Below are 21,574 nucleotides of genomic sequence, written 5' to 3'. Positions count from 1 at the left end.
CCGCTCTCTCGCCCACCCGCTCGCTACCTCCCTCACGCTGCTCACCCGCCCACCCGTTCTCTCGCCCGCCCACTCAATCATGGAGTCACTCACCTCACTCACCCACTCAATCATCCAGTCACTCACTCACGCACTCAATCATCCAGTCACTCACTCACCCACCTACTCACTCAACCACTCACTCACCTACCTACTCACTCACCCACCTACTCACTCACCCATTCAACCATCCAGTCACTCACCCACCTACTCACTCACCCACTCACTCACCCACCTACTCACTCACTCACCTACTCACTCACCCACTCAATCACCAGTCACTCACTCACCCACATACTCACTCACCCACTCACTCACCCACCTACTCACTCACTCACCCACCTACTCACTCACCCATTCACTCATGCACTCATTCATTCACCCACTCACCCACTCAATCATGCAGTCACTCACCCATTCACTCATGCACTCATTCATTCACCCACTCACCACTCAATCATGCAGTCACTCACCCATTCACTCGTGCACTCATTCATTTGTAGTAACGCTTATGACTCCGTTGACACCGGAGTTGGAGGCACACTTGTTTATTTAACACCACACGTTGTGACATACACACTGAGGGGGTATCGGCCCCCTCACCCGTCTATCTGAGGACACACCTCTAGGCTAACCCTAGCCTGCCTCTGAGTCCTCCTCTAATGGGCTAGGGGAGGCTATCTTGGCCCGACACTGGTCAGTCGGGCCCGGTACCCAGAGGTCCAGACCAGCACTGGCTCTGGCTCTGGTACCACGCCACTGGCTCGAGCCTGCGCGGTCCTGATAAGGACGGCGTACCAGGGGGAGTCCAGGGCTCTATCTCAGACGTCTTCCGCCTCCTCTTCTTTAGCTAAACATCACTCTCGAGTCCCCGATACATTCCCCTTTTATTACACCCCCCTCCCTGAGGGGTGGGGCCCCGGGGGATATCGTAACGTCCGAAGCGCGGACGTCGTAGAGGGCACCTGCCCGTGCACTGACGTAGCCCCGCCCACTGTGCTTGTTTACCATAGGCTGCCATGCATAACGGGCTCTCTGTAACAGCCCTACACATTCACCCACTTACCCACTCAATCATGCAGTCACTCACCCATTCACTCATGCACTCATTCATTCACCCACTCACCCACTCAATCATGCAGTCACTCACCCATTCACTCATGCACTCATTCATTCACCCACTCACCCACTCAATCATGCAGTCACTCACCCATTCACTCATGCACTCATTCATTCACCCACTTACCCACTCAATCATGCAGTCACTCACCCATTCACTCATGCACTCATTCATTCAACCCACTCACCCACTCAATCATGCAGTCACTCACCCATTCACTCATGCACTCATTCATTCACCCACTCACCCCACTCAATCATGCAGTCACTCACCCATTCACCTCATGCACTCATTCATTCACCCACTTACCCACTCAATCATGCAGTCACTCACCCATTCACTCATGCACTCATTCATTCACCCACTCACCCACTCAATCATGCAGTCACTCACCCATTCACTCATGCACTCATTCATTCACCCACTCACCCACTCAATCATGCAGTCACTCACCCATTCACTCATGCACTCATTCATTCACCCACTTACCCACTCAATCATGCAGTCACTCACCCATTCACTCATGCACTCATTCATTCACCCACTCACCCACTCAATCATGCAGTCACTCACCCATTCACTCATGCACTCATTCATTCACCCACTTACCCACTCAATCATGCAGTCACTCACCCATTCACCTCATGCACTCATTCATTCACCACTCACCCAGCTCAAATCATGCAGTCACTCACCCATTCACCACTCATGCACTCATTCTACGTCACCCACTCACCCACTCAATCATGCAGTCACTCACCCATTCACTCATGCACTCATCATTCACCCACTTACCCACTCAATCATGCAGTCACTCACCCATTCACTCATGCACTCATTCATTCACCCACTCACCCACTCAATCATGCAGTCACTCACCCATTCACTCATGCACTCATTCATTCACCCACTCACCCACTCAATCATGCAGTCACTCACCCATTCACTCATGCACTCATTCATTCACCCACTTACCCACTCAATCATGCAGTCACTCACCCATTCACTCATGCACTCATTCATTCACCCACTTACCCACTCAATCATGCAGTCACTCACCCATTCACTCATGCACTCATTCATTCACCCCACTCACCCACTCAATCATGCAGTCACTCACCCATTCACTCATGCACTCATTCATTCACCCACTTACCCACTCAATCATGCAGTCACTCACCCATTCACTCATGCACTCATTCATTCACCCACTTACCCACTCATCATGCAGTCACTCACCCATTCACTCATGCACTCATTCATTCACCCACTCACCCACTCAATCATGCAGTCACTCACCCATTCACTCGTGCACTCATTCATTCACCCACTCACCCACTCAATCATGCAGTCACTCACCCATTCACTCGTGCACTCATTCATTCACCCACTCACCCACTCAATCATGCAGTCACTCACCCATTCACTCGTGCACTCATTCATTCACCCACTCACCCACTCAATCATGCAGTCACTCACCCCATTCACTCGTGCACTCATTCATTCACCCACTCACCCACCTCAATCATGCAGTCACTCACCCATTCACTCGTGCACTCATTCATTCACCCACTCACCCACTCAATCATGCAGTCACTCACCCTATTCACTCGTGCACTCATTCATTCACCCACTCACCCCACTCAATCATGCAGTCACTCACCCATTCACTCATGCACTCATTCATTCACCCACTCACCCACTCAATCATGCAGTCACTCACCCATTCACTCGTGCACTCATTCATTCACCCACTCACCCACTCAATCATGCAGTCACTCACCCATTCACTCGTGCACTCATTCATTCACCCACTCACACCACTCAATCATGCAGTCACTCACCCATTCACTCATGCACTCATTCATTCACCCACTCACCCACTCAATCATGCAGTCACTCACCCATTCACTCATGCACTCATTCATTCACCCACTCACCCACTCAATCATGCAGTCACTCACCCATTCACTCATGCACTCATTCATTCACCCACTCACCCACTCAATCATGCAGTCACTCACCCATTCACTCGTGCACTCATTCATTCACCCACTCACCCACTCAATCATGCAGTCACTCACCCATTCACTCATGCACTCATTCATTCACCCACTCACCCACTCAATCATGCAGTCACTCACCCATTCACTCATGCACTCATTCATTCACCCACTCACCCACTCAATCATGCAGTCACTCACCCATTCACTCGTGCACTCATTCATTCACCCACTCACCCACTCAATCATGCAGTCACTCACCCATTCACTCGTGCACTCATTCATTCACCCACTCACCCACTCAATCATGCAGTCACTCACCCATTCACTCGTGCACTCATTCATTCACCCACTCACCCACTCAATCATGCAGTCACTCACCCATTCACTCGTGCACTCATTCATTCACCCACTCACGCACTCAATCATGCAGTCACTCACCCATTCACTCGTGCACTCATTCATTCACCCACTCAATCATGCAGTCACTCACCCATTCACTCGTGCACTCATTCATTTACCCACTCACCCACTCAATCATCCGGTGAGTCACTCACTCAATGAAGCATCCACCCACCCACTCACCCACGCAGTCAGCCAGCGCCTATTGTCGCCTGCACGGCTCACGAGGGATGACCGACCATGTCCTTGACGACGATCATGATGACGACAATGCTGACGACGACGATAATGATGACGACGGCGATGATGACGACGGCGATGATGACAACAATGATGATGACGACGATGATGACGACGATGATGATGATGACGATGATGACGACGACGATGACGACGACGATGACGACGACGATGATGACGACGATGATGACGACAATGATGACGACGATGACGCCGATGATGACGACGATGATGATGCTGACGACGATGCTGACGACGACGATGCTCATGATGTGCGTCGTCTCCACATCCCTCAGGCTAAACGAGGTGACCTCGCAGAGGGACATTGCGCAGACACAGCTGCGCCGCGTGACGGGAGAGGTAGGGTCATGACACGAGTGCTCTCGGACAACGCCGCTCCCGTCTCTCCTGAGTCTGGGTCTCTGTGTGAGTCTACGGATCTCTGCGTGAGCCTGTGGGTCTCTGTGTGAGTCTGTGGGTCTCTGTGTGAGTCTACGGATCTCTGTGTGAGTCTGTGGGTCTCTGTGTGAGCCTATGGGTCTCTGTGTGAGTCTGTGGGTCTCTGTGTGAGCCTGTGGGTCTCTGTGTGAGCCTGTGGGTCTCTGTGTGAGTCTGTGGGTCTCTGTGTGAGCCTATGGGTCTCTGTGTGAGTCTACGGATCTCTGTGTGAGTCTATGGGTCTCTGTGTGAGTCTGTGGGTCTCTGTGTGAGTCTGTGGGTCTCTGTGTGAGTCTGTGGGTCTCTGTGTGAGTCTATGGGTCTCTGTGTGAGTCTGTGGGTCTCTGTGTGAGTCTGTGGGTCTCTGTGTGAGCCTGTGGGTCTCTGTGTGAGTCTACGGATATCTGAGACTGCCCCAACAGTCTGTTAAGGCTACACGGGGGATCTCCCTCTTAGGCAGAGGTGGTCTGAGGCAGGAAGACAAACACGGTGTCGATTTAGACAGGCATGGGCGCAGCCCTGCAAGTGCTGGCTCACGAACGATGCCACCGGTCTCGCGGGAGGGAGGGCAGCTTGACTCAGTTGAATTAATGCAGCGCGCCTTAATCAAGTCACGGGACTTCGAGGTGATCAGTCTGTACTTAGAAGTGATCAATCTGTACTTAGAAGTGATCAGTCTATGCTTAGAGGTGATCAATCTGTACTTAGAAGTGATCACGATTCCGACGTCCCCCCGCTCCGTCTCTTCAGGCTCAAGCCGCCGAGGCCTTCCGCGCTCAGGAGGCCTCGCTCAGAGAGCGGCTCGCCCAGGCCGAGGCCGGGGCCTCCCTCGCCCAGGCCGCCCGCGACACGGACCTCGAGGCCCTGCGGGGAGAGCTGGGCGAGCTCCGGGCCTGCCTGGACGAGGAGAAGGCGGCGAGGAAGGGGGCGGAGGCGGCGTTGGCGCAGGCCGAGAGCAGGGCCTCGCGCGGCCAGGCGGCCCGCGGCAGGGAGGCCAACGCCTGGAAGGCGAGGCTGGGCGAGCTGGAGGCTTCGCTCGGCCTGGAGAAAGCGGCGGCCGAAAAGTCGAAGGAGGAGCTCACCAAGGCCCAGGCCAGGTTCGACCTCCTGCAGGCCGCTCGCTCCGAGGAGCGGCACGAACTCAAGGCCCGGATAGGCCAACTGGAGGCTTCGCTGGGCCTGGAGAAAACGGAGGCCGAAAAGTCGAGGGAGGAGCTCACCAAGGCCCAGGCCAGGGTCGACCTCCTGCAGGCCGCTCACACTGAGGAGCGACACGAACTCAAGGCCCGGATAGGCCAACTGGAGGCTTCGCTGGGCCTGGAGAGAACGGCGGCCGAAAAGTCGAGAGAGGAGCTCACCAAGGCCCAGGTCAGGGTCAACCTCCTGCAGGCCGCTCGCTCCGAGGAGCGGCACGAACTCAAGGCCCGGATAGGCCAACTGGAGGCTTCGCTGGGCCTGGAGAAAGCGGCGGCTGAAAAGTCGGCAGAGGAGCTGAGCAAGGCCCAGGCCAGGGGCGACCTCCTGCAGGTCGCTCGCTCTGAGGAGCGGCACGAACTCAAGGCCCGGATAGGCCAGCTCGAGGCTTCGCTGGGCCTGGAAAAAACGGAGGCCGAAAAATCGAGGGAGAGACTCGCAGCCGCCGAATCTGGGACGTCGGAGTTGCGGGCGCGGCTAGGCGACTTGGAGGCCTCGTTAGGCCTGGAGAAAACGGCGGCCCGGCAACTGCGGGAGCGGCTCGCGGAGGCCCGGGCGGAGGGGGCCTCGCGGGACCGGGCGGCCCCAGGAGCTGCGGGCCGCACGGCAGGAGCTGGCGCTGGAGCGAGAGGGGTCGCGCCGTCTGCGGGCCTCGCTGGCGCGGCAGCAGGAGGGGGCGGCCGCGGAGGCCCGGGCGCTGGCCGAGGCGCAGGCCTCGCTACGGAGGGAGAGGGAGGAGGCCCGGGCGCTGGCCGAGGCGCAGGCCTCGCTACGGAGGGAGAGGGAGGAGGCCCGGGCGCTGAGGGAGAGCGGTGAGAGCCTCCGAGCGGCGCTGGGATGCGCGGAGGACGAGGTGAGGTGGGCCGCACTCCCCACGTCCGCTTCGTGCCCAGGCCAACGCAGGCCGGGGTTGTCGCTACCGACCCGGTCGGGCGGAGACCCGACCACGCGCTTGTTCACTCGCTCGCTCATCTGCCGAGTCGCTCGGTAGCTCACCCACTCGCTCAGTAAATCATTCTCTCGTTCATTTTCGCCGAGTCGGGCAGTAGCTTGCCCACCCGGCCACCACCGTCATCACCGGTGCCAGCCAATCACTGTCAGTGACAGCACCACCGTCATCACCGGTGCCAGCCAATCACTGTCAGTGACAGCACCACCATCATCACCGGTGCCAGCCAATCACTGTCAGTGACAGCACCACCGTCATCACCGGTGCCAGCCAATCACTGTCAGTGACAGCACCACCATCATCACCGGTGCCAGCCAATCACTGTCAGTGACAGCACCAACGTCATCACCGGTGCCAGCCAATCAATGTCAGTGACAGCACCACCGTCATCACCGGTGCCAGCGCACCGCTCCATCATTGTCCACCTCTCCGCGTGTATCATCATCGTCGTCGTCGTTGTCGTTGTTGTCGTCGTCGTGCGCGTGTCTCGGGGCAGGTGCTGCGGCTGCAGGAGACGGTGCGGCGAGAGTGTGAGGAGCGCTTCCTGCTCACCGAGGCGCTGCACCACGCTCAGGGGCGCGCCCGGGCCTCTCGCGACCCCTCGCCGTGAAGCACGCAGAGGTCACCGCTGGGCCACGTCTCTTGACCACCTCGAGGTCACCGCTGGGTCACCGCTGGGCCACGTCTTTTGACCACCACGAGGTCACCGCTGGCTCTCCCCTGGGCCACGTCTCTTGACCACCACGAGGTCACCGCTGGGCCACGTCTTTTGACCACCACGAGGTCACCGCTGGGCCACGTCTTTTGACCACCTCGAGGTCACCGCTGGCTCTCCCCTGGGCCACGTCTCTTGACCACCACGAGGTCACCGCTGGCTCTCCCCTGGGCCACGTCTTTTGACCACCACGAGGTCACCGCTGGGCCACGTCTTTTGACCACCACGAGGTCACCGCTGGCTCTCCCCTGGGCCACGTCTCTTGACCACCACGAGGTCACCGCTGGCTCTCCCCTGGGCCACGTCTTTTGACCACCACGAGGTCACCGCTGGGCCACGTCTTTTGACCACCACGAGGTCACCGCTGGCTCTCCCCTGGGCCACGTCTCTTGACCACCACGAGGTCACCAGCTGGCTCTCCCCTGGGCCACGTCTCTTGACCACCACGAGGTCACCGCTGGCTCTCCCCTGGGCCACGTCTTTTGACCACCACGAGGTCACCGCTGGCTCTCCCCTGGGCCACGTCTTTTGACCACCTCGAGGTCACCGCTGGCTCTCCCCTGGGCCACGTCTTTTGACCACCACGAGGTCACCGCTGGCTCTCCCCTGGGCCACGTCTCTTGACCACCACGAGGTCACCGCTGGGCCACGTCTTTTGACCACCACGAGGTGACCGCTGGCTCTCCCCTGGGCCACGTCTTTTGACCACCACGAGGTCACCGCTGGGCCACGTCTTTTGACCACCTCGAGGTCACCGCTGGCTCTCCCCTGGGCCACGTCTCTTGACCACCACGAGGTTACCGCTGGCTCTCCCCTGGGCCACGTCTTTTGACCACCACGAGGTCACCGCTGGGCCACGTCTTTTGACCACCACGAGGTCACCGCTGGCTCTCCCCTGGGCCACGTCTCTTGACCACCACGAGGTCACCGCTGGCTCTCCCCTGGGCCACGTCTCTTGACCACCACGAGGTCACCGCTGGCTCTCCCCTGGGCCACGTCTTTTGACCACCACGAGGTCACCGCTGGCTCTCCCCTGGGCCACGTCTTTTGACCACCTCGAGGTCACCGCTGGCTCTCCCCTGGGCCACGTCTTTTGACCACCACGAGGTCACCGCTGGCTCTCCCCCTGGGCCACGTCTCTTGACCACCACGAGGTCACCACTGGCTCTCCCCTGGGCCACGTCTCTTGACCACCACGAGGTCACCGCTGGCTCTCTGCTGGCCACGTCTCTTGACCACCACGAGGTCACCGCTGGCTCTCCCCTGGGCCACGTCTCTTGACCACCACGAGGTCACCACTGGCTCTCCCCTGGGCCACGTCTCTTGACCACCACGAGGTCACCGCTGGCTCTCCCCTGGGCCACGTCTCTTGACCACCACGAGGTCACCGCTGGCTCTCCCCTGGGCCACGTCTCTTGACAACCACGAGGTTACCGCTGGCTCTCCCCTGGGCCACGTCTTTTGACCACGACGAGGTCACCGCTGGCTCTCACCTGGGCCACGTCTCTTGACCACCACGAGGTCACCGCTGGCTCTCCCCTGGGCCACGTCTTTTGACCACCACGAGGTCACCGCTGGCTCTCCCCTGGGCCACGTCTTTTGACCACCTCGAGGTCATCGCTGGCTCTCCCCTGGGCCACGTCTTTTGACCACCTCGAGGTCACCGCTGGGCCACCTCTAAGCTGCCGCTGAGCAGAGGTCGCAACCGGGTACCCGATACCCGTACCCTACCCGATACCCGTACCTTACCCGATACCCGTACCCTACCTGATACCCGGCTACCCGTACGCGTCCCTGGTGCGGCCGGGAATGAGTACAGGTAGGCCGTGAGTCACTGGTGAGTCACCGTTTGTCACTCATTTTGGGTAGGGTACGGGTAGGGTACGGGTAGGGAATGGGTACCCGTACTCGGCTGGGTACGGGTAGCCATTTGCGACCCTGGTGCGGCCGGGTACGGGTACGGGGGTAAGGAATCAAAACCCGTTTGCGACCTCTGTTGCTCAGCCACTGCAGGGCCGTTTAATCGGCCCCCAGATGAGAACTCAAGTAAACCCATGGACTCATAGAGATACACAGAGACTCATAGAGATACACAGAGACCCATAGAGATACACAGAGACCCATAGAGATACACAGAGACTCATAGAGATACACAGAGACCCATAGAGATACACAGAGACCCATAGAGATACACAGAGACTCATAGAGATACACAGAGACCCATAGAGATACACAGAGACTCATAGAGATACACAGAGACCCATAGAGATACACAGAGACCCATAGAGATACACAGAGACCCATAGAGATACACAGATACTCATAGAGATACACAGAGACTCATAGAGATACACAGAGACCCATAGAGATACACAGAGACTCATAGAGATACACAGAGACCCATAGAGATACACAGAGACTCATAGAGATACACAGAGACTCATAGAGATACACAGAGACTCATAGAGATACACAGAGACCCATAGAGATACACAGAGACTCATAGAGATACACAGAGACCCATAGAGATACACAGAGACCCATAGAGATAATGGGTCTCTGTGGGGTCTCTGTGGGTCTCTGTGCGTCTCTGAGTGAGTCAGTATGTCTCTTGTGTGTCGGTATGTGTCTCCAGTTTTCAGTTTCAATTATTTGGTATAGCCATGTGAGCCATTCGGCTCTTGAATCGGGTGAGTCTGTGGGTCTGTGCGATTCTGTGGGAGTCTGTGGGTCTCTGTGCGAGTCTGCATGTATCTGTGTATCAGTGTGCGTCTATGGGTCTCTGTGTGAGTCTGGGTCTCTGTGTGAGTCTGGGTCTCTGTGTGAGTCTGGGTCTCTGTGTGAGTCTGTGGGTCTCTGTGTGAGTCTGTGGGTCTCTGTGTGAGTCTATGGGTCTCTGTGTGAGTCTGCGCGTCTCTGTGTGAGTCTGTGGGTCTCTGTGTGAGTCTGTGGGTCTCTGTGCGAGTCTAGGGGTCTCTGTGTGAGTCTGTGGGTCTCTGTGTGAGTCTATGGGTCTCTGTGTGAGTCTGTGGGTCTCTGTGTGAGTCTGTGGGTTTATGTGTGAGTCTGGGTATCTGTGTGAGTCTGCAGGTCTCTGGGTGAATCTGTGGGTCTCTGTGTGAGTCTGTGGGTCTCTTTGTGAGTCTATGGGTCTCTTTGTGAGTCTACGGGTCTCTGTGTGAGTCTACGGGTCTCTGTGTGAGTCTACGGGTCTCTGTGAGTCTACAGGTCTCTGTGTGAGTCTACGGGTCTCTGCGCGAGTCTACGGGTCTCTATGTGAGACTGGGTATCTGTGTGAGTCTACGGATCTCTGTGAGAGTTTACGGGTCTCTGTGTGAGACTGGGTATCTGTGTGAGTCTACGGATCTCTGTGTGAGTCTGCCTCAACAGTCTGTTAAGGCTACACGGGGGATCTCTCCCTCTTAGGCAGCAGTGGTCTGAGGCAGGAAGACAAACACTTGGACAGGCACGGGCGCAGCCCTGCAAGTGCTGGCTCACAGACGATGCCACAGATCCTGCGGGAGGGAGGGCAGCTTGACTCAGTTGAATCAATGCAGCGCCTTAATCAAGTCACGGGACTTAGACGGGATCAATCTGTACTTAGACGTGATCAGTTTGTATTTAGAAGTGATCAATCTGTACTTAGGGAACCGGTTCCCATAGAAAGTCTATGGGCCCATGTTGAGAGATAGGGAACCGGTTCCCGTAGAAGGTCTATTGCCCCATGTTAAGAGATAGGGAACCGGGTCCCAGTGAAAGTCTATGGCCCATGTTAAGAGATAGGGAACCGGTTCCTATAGAAAGTCTATGGCCCCATGTTGAGAGATAGGGAACCGGTTCCTATAGAAAGTCTATGGGCCTTGTTAAGAGATAGGGAACCGGTTCCCATAGAAAGTCTATGGGCCCATGTTAAGAGATAGGGAACCGGTTCCCATAGAAAGTCTATGGGCCATGTTAAGAGATAGGGAACCGGTTCCCATAGAAAGTCTATGGGTCATGTTAAGAGATAGGGAACCAGTTCCCATAGAAGGTTCTTCTTAGGTTTTTTCGGTAAAGTCACGTAGAAAGTAAAATAAAATAAAAAAAATAAAAACAAAAATCACGACGTTTCGGAGGCAACACAAGTCTCCGTCATCAGGTGGGACCGTCACAGCCAGATTAGCTGTATCAAGTGAGGCAATGATTCAAGATGTAATCCCTTAAAAGCGAGTTGAGGGGGGAGGGAGAGGGGAGCTCATCAGACTATGGTAGCCAATGAAAGGAACGTATCGGGAGGGAGGGGGGGGCGAGGCCAAAAGGGTGGGCGATGGACGTGGAAGCGCTTGTGCGCAAGCGGCCAGCCCCTGCACCCGCCAACACAATGCCCTAAGAAGATGATTCCTTGCAGTCACGAAAGCTTCAAATCTAGAATCCCATAGAAGGTCTATGGGCCCCATGTTAAGAGATAGGGAACCGGTTCCCATAAGTACTATGGCCCCATGTTAAGAGATAGGGAACCGGTTCCCATAGAAGGTCTATGGCCCCATGTTAAGAGATAGGGAACCGGTTCCCATAGAAGGTCTATGGCCCCAGTGAAGAGATAGGGAACCGGTTCCCATAGAAGGTCTATGGCCCCATGTGAAGAGATAGGGAACCGGTTCCCATAGAAGGTCTATGGCCCCATGTGAAGAGATAGGGAACCGGTTCCCATAGAAGGTCTATGGCCCCATGTTAAGAGATAGGGAACCGGTTCCCATAGAAGGTCTATGTCCTTTTGGCGTCCTCTGGTTTAACACCGTTTGAGACGAGGCTCTAAAGAAAGCTGTCTCTGGTGTGGACCAATCAGCTTCAAATACAATGCATCATACTATCAGAGTGTGTTTTATGTTTGCATTCTGACCACAAGTATTGTGGTTAATGCAGACGTCGTGATTCATTGTAAAAGGTTTCAGTTTGGTGTTTTAACATCTTAACAACCTGAAAAAAGGGGGAAAATCCTATTCTCATATTTTGGTACTGGCAAAGGAGGTCCCATCACGGTGTTGATTGATCGACAGGTGCTGGGGCTGGGCATGGATGAAGGTGTCGGGGCAGAGGTCCAGTTATCACAGAATCAGAAGATGTCGAACTAGATTTAAAGCTTTCGTGACTGCAGGGATTCATCTTCTTGGTTCTTTCGGTAAAGTCATCACGTAGAAGGGAAATAATAAAATAATAAAAATAAAACATAATAAAGTACAATTCTCACGACGTTTCGGCCACAACGCAAGCAGCCGTCCTCGGGTGAAGAACAGGTCTGTCGGGGGGAGACAGCGTCTGAATGTCTTTCTGTCTTCCCGACAGACCTGTTCTTCACCTGAGGACGGCTGCTTGCGTTGTGGCCGAAACGTCGTGAGAATTGTATTGTTTTATTTTATTATTTCCCTTCTACGTCACTTTACCGAAGGAACCAAGAAGATTGCTATTTGGTTCTTTCGGTAAAGTAACGCAGAAAGAATTGTAATTAAATAATAATAGAATACGGACGTTTCGATTGCAACACAAGCAGCCATCATCATGTACAAGTGAATGAGGAAAACAAAGCTAATACATTTTGAAATGCATTTATTAAAAATAATATTTAAATAAGAACGTGTTGTCTATATTTATTTTAAAGTTGCAGCATTTTGATGTGACGTCACATTTCTCACCCCCCCCCCACCCCTCGTCACACGACGTCACAAAAAAGTCAGACCCCCCCCCCTCAAATATGACGTCACAAAGCTCTGCCCCCCCCCCCCCCCCAAAAAAATATAAAAAACATGCTTCAAATCGCTTTAAACTATTGTCATTGTAGTGCGTATTGAATGTGGCGCTGCACTCCTGATGTTGTAGGAGAAAAACATGTATTACAAAGTCTATATAATTAAGTGATGTGACGTCACATTTCTCAAACCCCCACCCCTCCCCCCTCGTCACACATCGTCACAAAAAGTCAGACCCCCCCTCAACTGTGACGTCACAAAGCTCTGCCCCCCCCCCCCCCCCCAAAACCATATTTCCATTTTGAAAATGAAACATGCTTCAAATCGCTTTTAAATATTGTCATTGTAGTGCGTATTTAATGTGGCGCTGCACTCCTGATGTTGTAGGAGAAAACATTTATTACAAAGTCCATTTAATTAAGTAGAACGTGTTGCCTATATTTATTTATAAAGTTGCAGCATTTTGATGTGACGTCACATTTCTCACCCCCCCCCCCTCGTCACACATCGTCACAAATGTCTGACCCCCCCCCCCCCCCCCAGGTGCGTGACGTTCATTTATGGACGGCCCCTTTCACAGCTAATCGTATTCCTGCTGCAGTATCACACGTGGGGGTGCTGTTCTACTTCGTGACGTCACCGGCTGTTTGTAGTGACGTAACCACGCACGTCGGCTCCGCAACCCCTACGTGCGTGGTGACGTCACCGCGCTGTAATCGCGCGCGATGACGTCACCGCGCACGTCCTGACCTTGGCCAGTGAGGGGGCACGGGGTGCGCGCTGACGTCATCACACGCAGAGTTCTGGTTTACGTGATGACGTCAGGTGGTCGCGTCGCCCACTGGCGGCGGGGGGCGGTTTCGCTTTAGTGCAGTGACGTCATCGCGCGTTAGTGATGACGTAACCACGCAACGTCGGCTCCGCACCACCAAGGTCCCGGATGAACGCGGTGACGTTGACGCGCTAAGGACGTGCGCGCTGACGTCACCCGCGCACGTCCGAACTTGGCGGGGGGGGGGGGTAAAGAGGCGCGCTGACGTCATCACGTACAGAGAGAGAGTGTGTCCGTCCTGGCTTACGAGATGACGTAATGGTCGCGTTGCCCAATAGCGCGGGGGGGCGGTTTCTTTTTAGTGCAGTGACGTCATCGCGCGTTAGTGATGACGTCATCACGCACGTCGGCTCCGCCAACCCCCCCCCTACCAAGGTCGGACGTGCGTGATGACGTCAGCGCGCACGCTCAAGAGGCGCGCTCCCATTGGCCGGCGAGGACACACCTCCCGGCGGGTGACGTCATCGCGTCCGCTTGTCAATGTCTGCCCAGGCGATGTTCTCGTCTCTGTGGAGGTGAACACCACCACAACAACAATTACCACAACAACAACCACAACAACCACCACAACAACCATTACAACCACCACAACAACCACCACAACCACCACAACAACCACCACAACCACCACAACCATTACAACCACCACAACAACCATTACAACCACCACAACCACCACAACAACCACCACAACCATTACAACCACCACAACCACCACAACACCACCACAACCACCACAACCCAACAACCACCACAACCATTACAACCACCACAACAACCATTACAACCACCACAACCATTACCACCACAACAACCACAACAACCCACAACAACCACCACAACCATTACCACCACAACAACCACCACAATCATTACCACCACAACAACCACAACCACCACAACAACCACAACAACCATTACAACCATTACAACCATTACCACCACAACAACCACCACAACAACCACAACCATTACCAACCACAACCATTACCACCACAAACCATTACCACCCACAACAACCACCACAACCATTACCACCACAACCAATACCACCACAACAACCACAACAACCACCACAACCATTACCACCACAACAACCACAACCACCCACACCCAACAACCACCACAACCATTACCAACCACAACCACCACTATCACCACAACCACCACCACAACCATTACCACCACAACCACCACTATCACCACAACCACCACCACAACCACCACCGCCACTATCACCACAACCACCACCATTACCACCACAACCGCCACCACTTTCACTACCACACACCACCTGGGTCTGTCCGCGTGGCCTCCTGCACCTAGCCTGGCACAGCGGGGAGCACAGCTGGTGGTGCATCTGCCGGTCATCTCAGTCGTGTAGCGTATTAGTTTTGTGTGTGTAGTGTATAGTATAGTGTGTGTTGTGTGTGTGTATAGCGTGTGTTGTGTGTAGTGTATAGTGTGTGTGGTGTGTGTGTCGTGTATAGTGTGTGTTGTGTGTGTGTGTATAGTGTGTGTTGTGTGTAGTGTATAGTATAGTGTGTGTTGTGTGTGTGTGTATAGCGTGTGTTGTGTGTAGTGTATAGTGTGTGTGGTGTGTGTGTCGTGTAGTAGTGTAGTGTGTGTGTATAGTGTAGTGTGTGTGTATAGTGTAGTGTGTGTGTATAGTGTAGTGTGTGTGTATAGTGTATAGTGTAGTGTGTGTGTATAGTGTATAGTGTAGTGTGTGTGTATAGTGTAGTGTGTGTTGTGGTGTGTGTGTATAGTGTGTGTGTGTATAGTGTAGTGTGTGTGTATAGTGTATAGTGTAGTGTGTGTGTATAGTGTAGTGTGTGTTGTGGTGTGTGTGTATAGTGTGTGTGTGGTGTATTAAGTGTGGTGTGTAGTGTATAGTGTGTGTGTAGTGTATAGGTGTGTGTGTGTGTGTATAGTGTGTGTTGTGTGGTGTATTAAGTGTGGTGTGTAGTGTATAGTGTGTGTGTAGTGTATAGTGTGTGTGTAGTGTATAGAGTGTGTGTAGTGTATAGTGTGTGTGTAGTGTATAGTGTGTGTGTAGTGTATAGTTTGTGTGTGTAGTGTATAGTGTGTGTGTAGTGTATAGAGTGTGTGTAGTGTATAGTGTGTGTGTAGTGTATAGTGTGTGTGTGTGTAGTGTATAGTGTGTGTAGTGTATAGTGTGTGTGGTGTGTAGTGTATAGTGTGTGTAGTGTATAGTGGTGTGTGGTGTGTAGTGTATAGTGTGTGTAGTGTATAGTGTGTGTGTAGTGTATAGTGTGTGTAGTGTATAGAGTGTGTGTGAGTGTATAGTGTGTGTGTAGTGTATGTGTGTGGTGTGTAGTGTTAGTTTGTGTGTGTATAGTGTGTGTGTGTGTGGAGTGTATTAAGTGTGGTGTGTAGTGTATAGTGTGTGTGTAGTGTATAGTGTAGTGGTGTGTTGTGTAGTGTGTGGTGTGTAGTGTATTAGTGTGTAGTGTGTGTCGTGTATTAAGTGTAGTGTATAGTGTGGGTGTGTAGTGTGTGTGGTGTGTAGTGTATAGTGTGCGTGGTATGTAGTGTATAGTGTTGTGTGTAGTGTATAGTGTGTGTAGTGTATGAGTGTGTGTAGTGTATAGAGTGTGTATAGTGTGTGTGGTGTGTAGTGTATAGTGTGTGTGTGTCGTGTATTAAGTGTGGTGTGTAGTGTATAGTGTGGGTGTGAGTGTGTGTGGTGTGTAGTGTATAGTGTGCGTGGTATGTAGTGTATAGTGTTGTGTGTAGTGTATAGTGTGTGTAGCGTGTAGTGTATTAAATGTGGGGTGACGCGTGTGTGACGCGTGTGTGACGCGTGTGTGACGCGTGTGTGGACGCGTGTGTGACGCGTGTGTGACGCGTGTGTGACGCGTGTGTGACGCGTGTGTGTGGTCTGCGTTGTGCTGCAGGGGCTGGCCCAGGCGCAATGCCATCCCGTCCAGAGCTCTCTACTCATCCTCTCCCCATTCAGGTGATTGATCAACATCATCACCATCACCACCACCATCACCACCATCATCACCATCATCATCACCACCATCATCACCATCATCATCACCACCATCACCACCATCACCACCATCAACACCACCACCACCACCACCATCACCACCATCACCATCACCATCATGACCACCGTCCACCACCATCACCATCATCACCATCACCACCATCACCACCATCACCACCCATCACCACTATCAACACCACCATCACCACCACCATCATCATCACCACCATCACCACCACCACCATCATCACCACCATCACCAACATCATCACCATCACCACCACCATCACCACCACCACCACCATCACCACCCACCACCATCACCACCATCACCACCACCATCACCATCACCACCATCATCACCATCACCACCACCATCACCACCACCATCACCACCACCACCATCACACCACCATCACCACCACCACCACCCATCACCACCACCACCATCACCACCATCACCACCACCATCACCACCATCATCACCACCACCACCACCATCCACCACCATCACCACCATCACCCACCACCATCACCACCATCACCACCATCACCATCACCACCATCATCACCACCACCACCATCACCACCACCTCATCACCATCACCACCATCACCACCACCACCACCATCACCACCACCACCATCACCACCACCACCACCATCACCACCACCACCACCACCACCATCACCACCACCACCATCACCACCATCACCATCACCACCATCACCATCACCGCCAGCAGTATCACGATCACCATCATCTACAGCAAGGCTACATCAGCTCCACGTGGAGATCGCGTGTCTCCGTGACCCCATGACCCCCGTGACCCCATGACCCCGTGTCTCCGTGTGTCTCCGTGACCCCGTGTCTCCGTGACCCCGTGACCCCGTGTCCCCGTGTCTCTGTGTCTCCATGTCCCCGTGACCCCGTGTCCCCCGTGTCTCAGGCAGGATCGACTCGGTGTTGGTGGCGAACCGGGGTGAGATTGCGTGTCCCCGTGTGTCCTCCCTGTGTCCCCGTGTCCCCGTGTCTCAGGCAGGATCGACTCGGTGTTGGTGGCAAACCGGGGTGAGATTGCGTGCCGCGTGACCCCGTGACCCCTTGACCCCGTGTCCTCCGTGACCCCGTGTCTCCGTGTCCTCCGTGTCCCAGGCAGGATCGACTCTGTGTTGGTGGCGAACCGGGGTGAGATTGCGTGTCCCCATGACCCCCTTGACCCCGTGTCCCCGTTACCCCGTGACCCCGTGTCCCCGTGACCCAGGCAGGATCGACTCTGTGTTGGTGGCGAACCGGGGTGAGATTGCGTGACCCCCGTGACCCCGTGTCCCCGTGTCTCCGTGTCCCCCGTGACCCCGTGTCTCAGGCAGGATCGACTCGGTGTTGGTGGCGAACCGGGGTGAGATTGCGTGACCCCGTGACCCCGTGACCCCGTGTCCCCGTGTCCCCGTGTCTCCGTGTCTCCGTGTCTCCGTGTCCCCGTGACCCCGTGACCCCGTGTCCCCGTGTCCCCGTGACCCCGTGTCCCCGTGACCCCGTGTCTCAGGCAGGATCGACTCGGTGTTGGTGGCGAACCGGGGTGAGATTGCGTGACCCCGTGTCTCCGTGTCCCCGTGACCCCCGTGACCCAGGCAGGATCGACTCGGTGTTGGTGGCGAACCGGGGTGAGATTGCGTGTCTCCGTGACCCCTTGACCCCGTGTCCCCGTGTCCCCGTGTCTCAGGCAGGATCGACTCGGTGTTGGTGGCGAACCGGGGTGAGATTGCGTGTCTCCGTGACCCCTTGACCCCGTGTCCCCGTGTCCCCGTGTCTCAGGCAGGATCGACTCGGTGTTGGTGGCGAACCGGGGTGAGATTGCGTGACCCCGTGACCCCCGTGTCCCCGTGACCCCCGTGTCCCCGTGACCCCTTGACCCCGTGACCCAGCAGGATCGACTCGGTGTTGGTGGCGAACCGGGGTGAGATTGCGTGACCCCGTGACCCCGTGTCCCCCGTGACCCCCGTGTCCCCCGTGACCCCTTGACCCCGTGACCCAGGCAGGATCGACTCGGTGTTGGTGGCGAACCGGGGTGAGATTGCGTGACCCCGTGACCCCGTGTCCCCGTGACCCCTTGACCCCGTGTCTCAGGCAGGATCGACTCTGTGTTGGTGGCGAACCGGGGTGAGATTGCGTGTCTCCGTGACCCCTTGACCCCGTGTCTCCGTGACCCCTTGACCCCTTGACCCCGTGTCCCCGTGTCCCCGTGTCCCCGTGACCCCTTGACCCCCGTGACCCAGGCAGGATCGACTCGGTGTTGGTGGCGAACCGGGGTGAGATTGCGTGTCTCCGTGACCCCTTGACCCCGTGTCTCCGTGACCCCTTGACCCCTTGACCCCGTGTCCCCGTGTCCCCGTGACCCCTTGACCCCGTGACCCAGGCAGGATCGACTCTGTGTTGGTGGCGAACCGGGGTGAGATTGCGTGTCTCCGTGACCCCTTGACCCCGTGTCTCCGTGACCCCTTGACCCCTTGACCCCCGTGTCCCCGTGTCCCCGTGTCCCCGTGACCCCTTGACCCCGTGACCCAGGCAGGATCGACTCGGTGTTGTGGCGAACCGGGGTGAGATTGCGTGTCCCCCGTGTCCCCGTGACCCCGTGTCCCCCGTGACCCCTTGACCCCGTGACCCAGGCAGGATCGACTCGGTGTTGGTGGCGAACCGGGGTGAGATTGCGTGTCTCCGTGTCCCCCGTGACCCCGTGTCCCCGTGACCCCTTGACCCCCGTGACCCAGGCAGGATCGACTCGGTGTTGGTGGCGAACCGGGGTGAGATTGTGTGTCTCCGTGACCCCTTGACCCCGTGACCCCGTGTCCCCGTGTCTCCGTGACCCCTTGACCCCGTGACCCAGGCAGGATCGACTCGGTGTTGGTGGCGAACCGGGGTGAGATTGCGTGACCCCGTGACCCCTTGACCCCCGTGTCCCCGTGTCTCCGTGTCCCCGTGTCCCCTTGACCCCGTGACCCAGGCAGGATCGACTCGGTGTTGGTGGCGAACCGGGGTGAGATTGCGTGACCCCCGTGACCCCTTGACCCCGTGTCCCCGTGTCTCCGTGTCCCCGTGTCCCCTTGACCCCGTGACCCAGGCAGGATCGACTCGGTGTTGGTGGCGAACCGGGGTGAGATTGCGTGACCCCCGTGACCCCGTGTCCCCCGTGTCCCCGTGACCCCAGGCAGATCGACTCGGTGTTGGTGGCGAACCGGGGTGAGATTGCGTGTCTCCGTGACCCCTTGACCCCCGTGTCCCCGTGACCCCGTGTCCCCGTGACCCCTTGACCCCGTGACCCAGGCAGGATCGACTCGGTGTTGGTGGCGAACCGGGGTGAGATTGTGTGTCTCCGTGACCCCTTGACCCCGTGACCCCGTGACCCCGTGTCCCCGTGTCCTCCGTGACCCCTTGACCCCGTGACCCCAGGCAGGATCGACTCGGTGTTGGTGGCGAACCGGGGTGAGATTGTGTGTCTCCGTGACCCCTTGACCCCGTGACCCCCGTGTCCCCGTGTCTCCGTGACCCCTTGACCCCGTGACCCAGGCAGGATCGACTCGGTGTTGGTGGCGAACCGGGGTGAGATTGCGTGACCCCGTGACCCCTTGACCCCCGTGACCCCCGTGTCCCCGTGACCCAGGCAGGATCGACTCGGTGTTGGTGGCGAACCGGGGTGAGATTGCGTGACCCCGTGACCCCTTGACCCCGTGTCCCCGTGTCTCCGTGTCCCCGTGTCCCCGTGACCCAGGCAGGATCGACTCGGTGTTGGTGGCGAACCGGGGTGAGATTGCGTGTCGCGTCATCCGTTCGGCGAGGGCCATGGGGGTGCGGAGCGTGGCGGTGTTCAGTGACCCCGACGCTACAGCCATGCACGTCGCCATGGTAACCAAAGCGGCAACAGTAACCGCGGCAACCGCCACCACGACCCGCCGCCACCACCCACCGCAACACTCATCACGTGAACCGCAACAACCACCACCACCACGCCAACAACAACCACCGCCATAGCAACAACAACCACCGCCATAGCAACAACAACCACCGCCATAGCAACAACAACCACCGCCATAGCAACAGCAACCACCGCCATAGCAACAGCAACCACCCGCCATAGCAACAACAACCACCGCCATAGCAACAACAACCACCGCCATAGCAACAACAACCACCGCCACCACAGCAATCGGCACAACCATCACCATGGCGATGGTTGTGCTCTGAATGGTGGTGGCGAGCGATGTTGTGACGTCACCCACCACTTAGTGGCGGTGGTTGTTGTTGTTGTAGCGTTGTCGCGAGTGGTGGTGGTTGTTGTTGTTGTTGTGACGTCACGAGTTGTGGTGGTTGTTGTTGTTGTTGTGATGTCGCGAGTGGTGGTTGTTGTTGGAGCGATGTCGCGAGTGGTTGTTGTGGTTGTTTGTGACGTCGCGAGTTGTGGTTGTGATTGTTGTTGTGGTTGTTGTTGTTGTGACGTCACGAGTTGTGGTGGTTGTTGTTGTTTTTGTGATGTCGCGAGTGGCGGGTTGTTGTTGTTGTGATGTCGCGAGTGGTGGTGGTGGTTGTTGTGACGTCACGAGTGGTGGTGGTTGTTGTTGTGTCGCAGGCGGACGAGGCGCACACATTGGCCCCCGCGGCCTCCCAGCTGAGCTACCTCAACATGGACAGAATCCTGGAGGTGGCTCGGACACTCGGGGGCTCAGGTGAGGGCGGGGGGGGGGGGGGGGGGGCACCCCACGGGGGGGGGGGGACATGGGGGGGGGCACGGGGGGGAGGGGCACGGGGGGAGGGGCACGGGGGGGAGGGGCACGGGGGGGGGGGCACGGGGGGGAGGGGCACGGGGGGGGAGGGGCACGAGGGGGAGGGGGGCACGGGGGGGGGG

General features: G+C 56.2%; 2 protein-coding genes across 2 annotated transcripts; both read left to right on the top strand.

Annotated features, from left to right (window-relative positions):
* The first annotated feature begins 4,050 nt into the window (after nt 1–4,050).
* Nucleotides 4,051–7,287, top strand: LOC144740273 (uncharacterized). Its single transcript, XM_078623141.1, has 2 exons — nt 4,051–4,164; nt 4,993–7,287. Exons 1-2 carry the CDS (start codon nt 4,051–4,053, stop codon nt 6,250–6,252), a joined length of 1,374 nt encoding a protein of 457 aa, XP_078479267.1. The 3' UTR covers nt 6,253–7,287.
* Nucleotides 7,288–14,071: 6,784 nt separating this feature from the next.
* LOC144740272 (methylcrotonoyl-CoA carboxylase subunit alpha, mitochondrial-like) lies at nt 14,072–21,395 on the top strand (the record flags this gene model as incomplete). Its single annotated transcript, XM_078623139.1, has 4 exons — nt 14,072–14,170; nt 16,577–16,638; nt 20,444–20,577; nt 21,299–21,395. Coding segments are annotated over exons 1-4 (328 nt in total), but the record flags the coding sequence as incomplete, so codon positions are not given.
* Between the last annotated feature and the right edge of the window lie 179 nt (nt 21,396–21,574).

The sequence above is a fragment of the Lampetra planeri genome, unplaced genomic scaffold (genome assembly GCF_965212315.1).
Source record: "Lampetra planeri unplaced genomic scaffold, kcLamPlan1.2.h2 scaffold_2013, whole genome shotgun sequence".
Lineage (NCBI taxonomy): Eukaryota > Metazoa > Chordata > Hyperoartia > Petromyzontiformes > Petromyzontidae > Lampetra > Lampetra planeri.
The sequence above is the reverse complement of the archived record's forward strand: the minus strand, read 5'-3'. Positions and strand labels throughout refer to the sequence as shown.

What these genes read in the sequence shown, in the direction of transcription:
- LOC144740273 (XM_078623141.1), top strand. Translation starts at nt 4,051, where the DNA reads ATGCTGACGACGACGATGCTCATGATGTGCGTCGTCTCCACATCCCTC. An exon ending in TGCGCCGCGTGACGGGAGAG is followed by an intron (nt 4,165 to 4,992) that starts GTAGGGTCATGA and finishes CCGTCTCTTCAG; the next exon opens with GCTCAAGCCGCCGAGGCCTT.